Here is an 11,642-nt window from a genome sequence, read left to right on the forward strand (position 1 = left end):
TGGGCATTTGGCACCTTTAAAATATACTATTTGAAACTGAATATAGGAGACTTAATGATCAGCTTTTTCCTAAAGGTCCTTTTTTCATGAGATCAGAAAGAGATCAAAGAGATCAGTTCTTTTGAAAAAGTATGCATATGGGAACATGAATCTAAAAACAGCCCTGCTTAAGGCTAAGGCCCATTTTAGCTTAGCATTCTCAAAGTGCTAATTAGATGCGTTGTATCTAATGCTACTTGGAGGCATGCTGTTCCCAACTCAGAGGTAACACTGAGACTTTGGTAGACATCTATGAATTTATCAGTGACCTCAGCTAAAGTAAAATTTAAGAAAATAAGCTTTCACTTGAATTACCAGAAGAACATCAGTTCATGCTACCAGTGGAACATGCTGAGAGATAGCCCTATTTCTTTTCTAGGTTAATGTTTGAAAATGAATGGAGAAAAGGGGCGGAATTATCAAAACTGGAAGTAGGAAATCTTACATTTTCATTAGATTATCCAAGCAGCCTTCACTGTTTCAGGATCAAAATAAGGTTCCTAAAAAGTGGCATCCTAGATATTTATAAGTTTTGCTGGTGGCCACAATGCTTTTCCAGAGCTGTACTACTGCTATCAATCAGTAGCATAACTTTACTTTTAGTGGCCATAATTTGACTCAGAGGTCACTTTCCATGGTCAGGCACATAATTCCTGATGGACTGTGACTGGACATTGATATCAGCATGACTTTTAAAACACAAAGAGCTGGGACTATTCAATTTTTTTCACAGGATCCATTCTTTGCTTTATCATATTATTTATCATTTTTTAAATAACAATTGGAGATAAGTCTCGGCCAGGTCAATGATCCTTCTGCATGCCCTTTCATTTTTAGGGTTCTTCATCTTATACAAATGCCTTCTTTCAAAGCTTTGTCCTAACCAGGCGGTTCATTCCTTACTGAATGGCAGGAACAGCCTGAGGCATTTGTTGGCTCATCAAACTGAGGCGTAGAAAGAGCGAGAAGAAATGGGAAGGGGACCGGACGACAAAGATAGACGGCTTCTTTATCTCCGGAAAGAAACAAAACGCAGAGGCTGAAACACGAAATTCAGACTGGGGACAGCCAGCCGGACAGTCACCAGAAGGGGAAGCCGCGAGTGGAGCTGGAGGAGGGAGGGACAAAGGGAGGCAACTTCAGTGCAGGTGACACCAACTTCGGCTTGCACGGGTCGGATTCAGTTTTCCTTCAGATCTCCGCGCCTGGAGGCTGTGGGGAGGTTAATATCAGCAGCCGAAGGGAATCGCCGGAGCGGGCGCGCAGCTCTGAGCGACAGGGAACCGGTGACAATCCTCGTTGGCGAAAGTGCAAAGAGAAGCAAAATGCACCTGAAGGGCAAAGTGGCTCTGGTCACTGGGGCAGCTCAAGGCATAGGCAAAGCCTTCGTCGAAGCTCTGCTGGAAAAAGGTTGTAAGGTAAGGCTGCCCGAGCATGGGGGACGGGGTGGGGGAAGAGGAGAGCGGCGACGGCGGAGGAGGAGAGGTATGGGCAGAAAAGACCAGCTATCACTAGCAGACACTCCACGTTCCTGCGTTGCTTGCCTTCTCGCTCGCGCTGGGGAGCAATGATAGAAGTTCCTCTCGGAGTTCGTAAGATCAAACTGGCTCCTCCTTTTTCTTGAACATGCAAGTATCTCGGAGCTATTGGCTTTGTCTCTCCGTTCTGCGAGCTTCACCGCGCGCGCGCGCGCGCTCGCTCGCAGCTGTGTGTGTGTGAGTGAGAGAGCAAGAGCGGGAGAGGGAGGTGGGGGAGCGGGTTAGAAGCAACAGAATGTATGGTACTAGTTTCAAAGTGCAGCTTATTTGTTGATACGTGCAGATAATGGGTAAAATCTTCGTTTAATCCTCTTCCGAGAATGGTCGGTATAATACATTACTGTACTTTCCTGGGTCTATTTGAAGTAGGATTTGGTGTTTGTATTCACAGTTTCTAATTTTAAAATTATTTTAACATGCATTGATAAAAATAGTCATGCATGTTTTCCCCAAACCTTTGGAAACACTACTGTTCCATATAGTTAGACTGGTAATGTATTCCATGTGCACTTAATGCGATGAGAAATTCAACTGGGTTGCTGTCAGGAAATTTTATATTCCTTCATTTTTTTAGGTTGTAAAATCTAAAATTTCTAGAGAATGACACATTTCAAACATTTGAAACTTACTTAGCCTCCCTTTGACATGCCTAGGATTTATGTCCTCAAATAAGTTATATAATCCAAAATTGTTAGGTAATATGCTTGCAATTTCTACTACATTTGTTTCATATAAAGCTACATATTTGTACAAATGTAAATACATCAGCTAATCACCACTCTCTAAAACTGCCCTACTTTCTTTCTCTGTTTTATGTCTATAAAAGGTATAACTATTTTTTCTGTCTTCTATGTCAGGATATGCACCTAATTTTACAGATCTGTGTGAAACACTTTTCTTTTTCCTAGGTGGCACTTGTGGATCTGAATGCAGATGCAGGCAAAGCCAGCAAAGATGACTTTGATAAGCAGTATGACCCACAGAGAACTATCTTCATTCCTTGTGATGTTTCAAATGAAGAAAAATTTAAAGGTTAGAAGGATTTTTTAAAAGGTGTTTTAATTCCCTATTTTAAATGTCATGCAGTTGAAATAATAACATCTTGATCTTCATCTAGCCAAACAGATAAGTGTTGTTACTTCAGTATGCAGAAGCTGTATTAATGTTTTCTGCTACCTTAATAAGCCTGGGAAAAATGCTGAAATCTCCTGTCATTTATTATATAGAAAACCTATTTATGATAAATATTTTTTGCTAAAAGGTCCAAAATTTATATGCAGCTGATAGATGATAATCAAATTGAACAGGTCAGGACCTTGAAACATTAGGAGTACGGTTTTATGTCCACTATACATGGAGGTGACATTAGAGTATGTTACAGAGACAGTAAGAAGTTGTTCCATGGCAGCATTCAAATTCTATACAGTAAGAAAATCATATAGACTTGTAGCCTTAAATGTCCCAAAGATGCTTTTTCAGTAGGCAACTGGACTTTGTTTTTCTTTGAAGACATTTCGCTTCTCATCCAAGAAGCTTCTTCAGTTCTGATTAGATGGTGGGGAATGGAAGGATTTATACTCCTTGCAGACAGCTGGTCATTTGCATTCTTTTAGAGAGTTGTTGAGGCCACCTGGAAATTTATCTGTGTCATCAAGGTCACCTGAGTAGTGCAAATGGGTGTGGAGACTTCTTTCAAACCAGCAATCCTCTCTGTCCAAAATGTGGTCTTTGCTGCCTTTGAAAGAGTGGCCTTTGTCTTTTAAATGCAGATGGACTGCTGAATCTTGTCCTGATGGGTTTGTTCTCCTATATTGTGCCATGCATTTATGAAGTGGTTCTTTTGTTTCACCAATGTACAGATCTGCACATGGCTCACTGCATTGTACTGCATATACCATGTTGCTTAGTTTGTGTCTGGGTTTTTTATCCTTGGGGTGGACAAGCTTCTGCCCTAGTGTATTCTTGGGTCTGAAGTGTGCATGTATATTGTGTTGGCCAAAGATCTTCCTGAGCTTTTCTGATATTCCTGACAATGTGTGGAATGACTATGTTGCCTGGTTTATTGTTTTCTTCTTTGTCTGTTATGGAGGAGCTCCTGCTGGGTCTTTTTTGAGATTTGATAAAGGCCCACTTGAGATAGCCACAGGTTCTTCCTTGATGTGTTTTAGTTCTTTTTCTTTCCCATCTTTGCTGATAGGCAGGCCTTCAGCTTGATGGTGTAGAGTTCTGATAACTTCCATTTTGTGCTCCAGTGGGTGATGAGAATCAAAATGTAAATATTGATCTGTGTGGGCCAGTTTTATATAAACTTCACTGTTAAGGGTTGTCTTCCTTAATGTGTATTGCACAGTCCAGCTTCCAACTTCCAACCATTGCAATCCATCCAAAAAGATACTATGATGAACAGTATCAAAAATTGCTGAGAAATCTAGGAAGAAGATAGTTGGGTGCCCTCTTCATCTAATTCCTGTTGGAGTTTATCCATGACAGCTACCAGTGCATTTTCTGCTTCATTCCAAAAGTGAATCCAGATTGCCCTACATCCGGATCATTTATATTCTCCAAAGCCCTCTGAAATATACTCTTACCCTGTTCTCAGCAATCTTCCCAAGAAGTAAAATTTGGAGACATAACTGAAGTTATTGCACTTCCATGGCTGGACATTTTTGAGAAATCTAGAATTTCATTGTCTCTCAAGCAAGTTTTATGTACAGCATGGATCCATTGCATCAGACTCTTTTTGGCTTTTTTTTTCTAGGCAGGTGGGCCAAAATTCCATGCACAAGTGACAGAATTAAGGTCAAACATAATTTTGTACATGCTATTGGGATCCATATGCTCAAAAATCCCCTACTGTCGATGTGACTACAAGATGTATCTAATGTCATCTCAACAGATTCTATCCACCCAGCATCCATCTTGGAATGAAAGCATATAATTTTCTTCATGAAATGTAAGGACAGACAACTGAAATTTATATTCTTCCCTAAAAGGGTCAAGGATATTGAAGTATATGTATATTTATATGCAGTGCTTTTTTTCTAAAAAAAAAAAAAAAAGGTGCCGGAACTCACACGTCATACAACCTGCCTTGCCTACCCTACAAGGTTCCATCCAAAAAAGGTGCCGGAACTCCGTTCTGGGCGTTCTATGAGAAAAAAAGCCCTGTATATATATGTGTGTGTGTGTGTGTGTGTGTGTGTGTGTATGTATGTATGTATGTATTCAAATTTCTTTTTTTGTTGACAAAGAGTTAAAGAATTTGTAGTGTATCACAATAGCTACTTGAGCCTGTTTAACGCTCCTAGGCTGGAGCTTCAAGGCAAAAGTGATCATAATAGTAGAACTGCAGTATAGCAGTTACAAAAACCAAGGTATATCAATCAGACCGGTCTGTCCGGAAAAAACGAACTATATATATGTATATGTATATATGTATATGTATATATTGGGGGATGTCTTATGGTTGCTCACAACCACAATGGGACAGGAGAGCGCACATCACACCAGTACTACCCCCACGAGATGAGGTGAGGCAGGTGGGGATTGGAGCTGCCCAACGTGCCCTATACCCGCTTACTCAGGGTTCCTGCAGCCAGGCCACTCCTGGCTTGGCAACCTCCCCACACACATTCAATGACTCGGCTGCCAGCCTGCCTCTTCCCTTTCACTCCCCTCCTAAGACAGACTACCATGCTGAGGATGGACGGGGGAGACCTTCTCGTGAATAGGTTAGTGCTTCCAGTTAATCACAATATCAATTTCTAGTCGGTCCTTTAGTATGGAAGATTCAAAGGAACACACTATTTGGATCAGTGTTTTCTATGTGGAGGTGATAAGGCTGAAATGGATAATCAAGTTGCTGTATTATTCAAATTCTAGACTATTGTTCCTATTAGCTAGTCTTCCAGGAAATCTGAGCCATTATATGTAAAAGTTCTATAAAAGCCTGAAGAGCAAAGAAAATAGCCTTTGTGATTAAGTTTCTTTGTAATAATATGTAAACTAATTGTGCAGCTATATCTGCATCAATAGGCAGTAGAGATAAAATAATATATATTTTGAATCATGAACATATGAAACCACTAAAATATAGACATATTTTATTACTTACTGATCAAAATTGAAATGATGTTTTCTGTGTCAATATGCAATTATAGTTTCTAGAAAGAAGTTTGTATGTAACCAGGATTTATACATGTGATTTGTGAAATAATAGCAATGTTATTTATAGGTTATATAGGTTATTTCTGTATTTTGGATTTGGTTAGAAATTTAAAACTGTTCAAATACAGTCTTTTCCAAATCTAGTATTACTATGGACATTAAATTTTATGTTGCATTATATTTATTCATAAAGAAGAGACCATTTCTTTCAAAGAATTTTTTTTTAGGATTTGGTAGATATAACATAAAAAGTTGTATTTTCCCTTTTACATATCCCTTTGTGCCTACTTCACAAACTACATTTGAACTTCTTTAAGTTTTAAAAATGGTTTAAAGCTAATTAGGCAGCTCTGTAAATTGCAGAGGAGGGGAGGAATCAGCTTTGCTGACAACTGGGTGACTTGGTATGATTTTAAACCTATTACACTTATAGTAGAAATGCCCACTAGCTTCAATTGTTTTTTTAGATACTAATGTATAAGAATAATGTATTCCCATGAAAAACTATTTAAAGCAAAGATAAAATAGGACAAGAGTTGAAATACATTTAGCCAAGAAGTTTTCCTTGAACTACTTAGAATGAATCTTCTTTTCAAAAGTTACAACTCTTATCATTTGTACTTCTTATCTTTCTGAGACACCTTTTTGAACAGTTTCCAGAGAAATAACTGTTAATCTGCTGCAGAGAAAACAAGAGATACTCTTTGTATAAAATTTCTAGTATAAAGACAATAATTTATTTTTATTGGCTTATAACAGTATTGTGAAAATGGAAAAACATTTTAAAAGCTTTCTCAACAGAGACAGTGAGTGCTTAAAATTAAGTCTCAAGTTTACCACCACTTATCTTCATCGAGAGATCCTAATGTCAGCTTTGTGACATATGGAGAAAAAAAAGGAAGCTCATTTTCTCAACACAATCCATGCTTTACTATATTCCTCTTTACTCACAATTTTCTAAGTCAAATATCCCCAACATGATTTCCTTCAGTTCCCATTCAGCTTCATCATTTTGTTCCTTTTCTGATCTTTTTCACCTAAATTTTAAATATATTGGAAACTAGGAATTGTTCAATCTATTCAGCCAGGTTTTCTTCAGTTTTCATTTTTCCAGTTTAAGTACACAGAAACATTTTTATACTACCCCTAATATCTAGATGTTTATGTATTTATTTGTGTGAAGACATTTTGGTACTGATATTTTTTAACCTTTTCCTCATGATTTTCTGTCTGGGATTTGCCTTCCCCAGTAGTTACGCAATGAACCAATATTTTCACTGAGCTTTTACTACTGTACCCGATTCCCTCTTCTGGTTAGTCACGAACAGTTAAGCCATTAACATAAGATTTTCTCCCTGAAATGAAAGTCTATTTTATTTATTATTTTAATACCCTTTAATACCCTTTCTGAATATATAGGCACTTCTTTTACTTCTTCCTTTTCCACCTTTAAATCAAACCTAGAGCAAAATAAAATACTTCTTTTCCACTATTATAAAAGACACTGATGAGTTTTCTCCCAAATGAATTCAGCAAGGTAATATTTAGTATTTATTATATTAAATAGTACAATATTTATTTATTTATTTGTATCTGACCTTTATTATTTTTACAAATAACTCAAGATGGTGAACATACTCAGCATACCTTCCTCCTCCTATTTTCCCAACAACAACCCTGTGAAGTGAGTAGGGCTGAGTAGTCTTAGCCCAAGGTCATGGCTAAGGCTAAGGCTAGAATTCACAGTGTCCCACTTTCTAGCATGGTGAGTTAACCATTAAACCAAACTGGCTTCCTGGTATCTAAGAAATAGCATTTTAATCCTGCCACACTTTCCAAACACTCTTCAACTAATCCCTTGTAATCCCTGCATTCATTCTTGTAGTTTACTCTTTGCTACCGTAACAGCTACAGAAATCTTCTATCATCAGATGTAGATGCGATCTTCACACTCAAGGAGTTTGCACAAGTTTGTCCTTAAGCAAACCACCCCAGCATTTTAGCATTTCTTCAGTTACATTGTTAGACATGCAGCATTAGCATTTTTCAACATTTTCATGTGTATGACATACTAATATTTATAACATCTTCTATATCATTTTTCACTATATTGCCAAATATCCAATTGGTATTTCTAAAATCCTGCTCCTAGCATTCCCTAATTTCAGTTCATACAGTTTCTTTCATTTCTTTTTTCCAAGTATCCTTTTTCCACTAGCTAAACTGGATGTATTAGTTTGTCACTTGAGTCTTTATAGGCTGTCTAGGAGTTCTGATAGAGTAATATATGGAGCTGGGGGTTCCCTATCTTTGCCACACAGAAATAGTTTGGATCAAGGTCCATTGTATTCACTGGGGCTTATATGTGGAAATACACACAAACACATACACACACATGATACATACCTATCACTCTGTTTCTTTTGGGGCTAATCAACAGAACCATAGAAAAAGAGTGAGAAGTAGTAACCTAAGGTAATTAAAGATAAGTGATATGAGAAAGGAAAATGAACTCTAGTTCTACTTTACATCCAAATATCATTCACTACAGTTTTTTTCATAACTTTCTATCTTTGAAAACCATTTTTGCTTTGACCACATCAGTTCATCAATGTGGATAAAGTGTCTATAAATTAGGGTATGCATTCCATTGATAAAAATTAAACCAATATATAAGATGGATGATTTGAAAAGTCATACTTATATTTATATCACTGTGGATTCACTTCGTTAAAGCAAAATCATAGTTCTGATGGTATTGTCATCAATCATTAAATTTTACAATGGAAATAAATATCAATTTTCCTTACAGATGCATTTAAGAACACAATTCAACATTTTGGAAATCTGGATATTCTGGTCAATAATGCTGGAGTAAATGATGAAGCGAACTGGGAAAACACAGTTCAAATCAACTTGGTAAGACTAATACATACTATATTTTTAAAAGGAAAAAAAAAAACAGAAGTGTAATTAAAAAACTAGACAAAAATATTACATTTTGTGGGTTATTTTTTTACTTCCAAATATATATAAAATTAATAATAATTAGATTTGCTATTTTTTCTGCAAGCAGATGTTTCTTAAACAACTTTTGAATTTGGATGTCTGAGAACAACTGAAGATTTTTATATTAGTCAAGCTTCCTGAACTCTTAGTTTTCATGTAGAAACCTATTGAAAACTATTCTAGAGTTGGTTTGTATAATAAATGTGATCACTTTTTATTAATACGAAATTAATAAATGCTGGTATATCAGTTTAACTTTATTTCACTAGGAAAAACAAATTAAGAAATTTGCTCAGGTTATCTTGATTTCTGTCTCTAAACCAACAGGCTCAGCTAGCTCCTGAGCTTTTTCTATGTTTTTATCCTTTTTGTTCCAACTAGAAAAGACTGTATTTCTGAATGAGTAAACCCAGTACATCTTACTTCTCATTTCTGAACCTAACAGGATAATTTTACAATTGTCATAAATCCATTTATTTCTGAGTCATGGATTAAGCTGGTTATGCTGATCCTTAGATAAAGAACAAACAGATGATAGTTTAACACTGAGCAGCAATCACCAGTGTTGAATTTAACTTTACTGAAGTCTGTGTGTATATGTGTGTGTGAGAGAGAGAGAGAGAAATGGAGACTGAGGAAGAGACAGAGAATGCCTCGTCAGTCTTGATCCTGGCAAGTGCCTAGATATGTCCCTGAAGGTTTGTTGCAACATTTTCAAAAGTGGTTTGGCATTTCCTTCTTTCTATACATACAGTAGCTGACACAGAGTGAATAGCCCAAGGTCACTCAGCTGGCTTTCTGCTTAAGAAGGGACTAGAACTCACTGTGTCCATGTCTCTTGCTTGGTGCCTTAAGTTTTACACCAAATTGGCTTAATAAGATTGATTGAACATACAATAAGTATAACATAGAATCCATGTATCTGGATTCTAATCAAAAGCATTCATCCTAAGCTCACACTTGCTTTAGTTTAATATGTTCTCTAAAACTAAAATGAATGATAAAATATTTCTTTAACAAAACTGTTGGTGCTAACCTGGCATTATTTTATTTTTGCTTTATTAAATTTCTGACTGCAGCTAGAAGACCTCCCTCTTCTACCACCCCCAAGATCTAGTTATGATGAATGCTTTAAATTTTCCTTCAGAGTCCAATATACATATCTTCTTCTTTTGTGTTAGGAATAAATACCAGAAATAACTTCAAAGTGTAAATAATATAATTAACATTACGTTAGGTAAACACCATATCAGCAACAATCATGATAAATGTCACTACGCTACCTATTTGTCTAAGACTTCCTTTCCAAGTCAAAGACCTCAAGTGTTATATCACTGCAATATAGTATTACTTGCAAAATATGGCTAACTTGTTTAGTGGAAGTATTTGCTTTCTTCTTCCTTTTAATAAACTAGAGGAAGCTGTACCAGGAAGCTGTAAATATATCTACATTTTTATCTATAAATATATTTATAGATAAATATAAAGTTCCCTTTAGGGATGGAGAGGTGGCTATATAAATTGGATAAATAAATAAGTGCAAGCAGATGAAAAGGAAATACATAGATCATAATTTTAAAACAATTGTTAATAATACTATTAATAGTGAGAGGAACAATGGCAATGAGAACAATCGTAATAATGTTTATAATACTTAAATGAAGATATTAAGGAGGAAATACAGGTAGTCCTTGATTTACAACCACAATTGAGCCCAAAATGTCTGTTGCTAAGCAAGACAGTTGTTGAGTGAGTTTTGCCTCATTTTACAATCTTGTTGTGCATTAGGATGTGATTATAAATAGGCCTCTGTCTTAGTTCATACTGGAAAGCAGAGCTGGAAAGCAGGTTAGTGAAGAAATGCTTTCGGGAAGAGAGAGGAGCTGGGTGGTGGTGTGCCAAACTCTACAGCAGTGCTGGGAGGAGAACCAGCAGAAAATGGGGCTGCCATTTCCAGAACGGAGAAGGAAGACACGGGGCGATGTAGGGTGGCAAGCAAGTGCTCTTCTCTGCTCTGCATCAATGTGTGGAGCTGCTTCCCTCTGCGTTCTCCATTCTCTCCAGTGATGGTGACGGAGGGCTACCGGAGGGATGCGGCAGAGAAGGCTTGCGCCGCCCAGTCATGGCGAAAGGCACGGAAGAGTTGGCGGAAGAGAAGGAGGCAGCTGTCACCGGGCAGGTGATCTGTGGGGCAAAACAAAGAAAGCCCATCCAGTGGCGTACAGCAGTAGCGGAACCTTTCGCTGTTACTCCCCCCTGGCTCTGAAACAGTGTAGGGAGACTGGGCCTACCCCACCCAACCTCTGTAGCATGGCAGTCAAGCTTGGGAGGGGAGTGAAAGGGAAGGTCATCGAGCAAGGAATGGCTTGGCTGGGAGGGGCCCTGAAGTAAGTGGGTATGGGGCGTGTGGGGCAGTTCCATCCCCTCCCCCACCTGCCTCACTTTGTTGTGGTAGCGGTGCGACATATGCTCGCCTGCCCCATTATGGCAGCGAGGTGGGATGGAGTGGGCAGGGTCCTAACTAGGGCTTATTTTTGGGGTAGGGCTTATATTAGGCCCACCCCCCCAAAAAAAAGAATCAGGGTAGGTCTTATTTTTGGGGAAACGTGATATAGATGTGCTTATGTTTATGTGTGTATAAAATTTGGGTGTTTGTATGTAGGTCTTTAGTTATTCGGGTTTTCTCCCGTGTAGAATTAGAAGTGTCTTGGCGACGTTTCGACGAAGTCACATTCGTCATCTTCAGGCTGGTGTCTTCAGCTTCGTGCTTCTGGGAGTAGTGTGTGTGATCGCAGCTGTTTCTTCCTTTTAACTGCCAGTGGGGTTTGAGCTGATTGGGTGGGAGCTTGGCTGTGTTCTGATTGGGTGGAGGTGTGTTCTGATTGGTTA

At 38.0% G+C, this 11,642-nt stretch overlaps 1 protein-coding gene across 3 annotated transcripts in view; it reads left to right on the forward strand.

Annotated features, from left to right (window-relative positions):
* The first annotated feature begins 1,247 nt into the window (after positions 1-1,247).
* The window catches only part of HPGD (15-hydroxyprostaglandin dehydrogenase), a 26,563-nt gene continuing 16,168 nt past the window's right edge, over positions 1,248-11,642 (forward strand). The window contains exons 1-3 of one of the 3 annotated variants that reach the window (XM_015814882.1): positions 1,248-1,457; positions 2,486-2,609; positions 8,557-8,663. In XM_015814882.1, coding sequence (XP_015670368.1) covers positions 1,365-1,457; positions 2,486-2,609; positions 8,557-8,663 — 324 coding nt within the window. In that variant the 5' untranslated portion in view covers positions 1,248-1,364. Of the gene's footprint in view, positions 1,458-1,749; positions 1,755-2,485; positions 2,610-5,245; positions 5,309-8,556; positions 8,664-11,642 lie in introns of those variants that run through there. The other 2 variants (XM_015814884.1, XM_015814883.1) reach the window with 2 other exon arrangements.

This window comes from Protobothrops mucrosquamatus, unplaced genomic scaffold (genome assembly GCF_001527695.2).
Source record: "Protobothrops mucrosquamatus isolate PMUCROS unplaced genomic scaffold, P.Mucros_1.0 scaffold292, whole genome shotgun sequence".
Lineage (NCBI taxonomy): Eukaryota > Metazoa > Chordata > Lepidosauria > Squamata > Viperidae > Protobothrops > Protobothrops mucrosquamatus.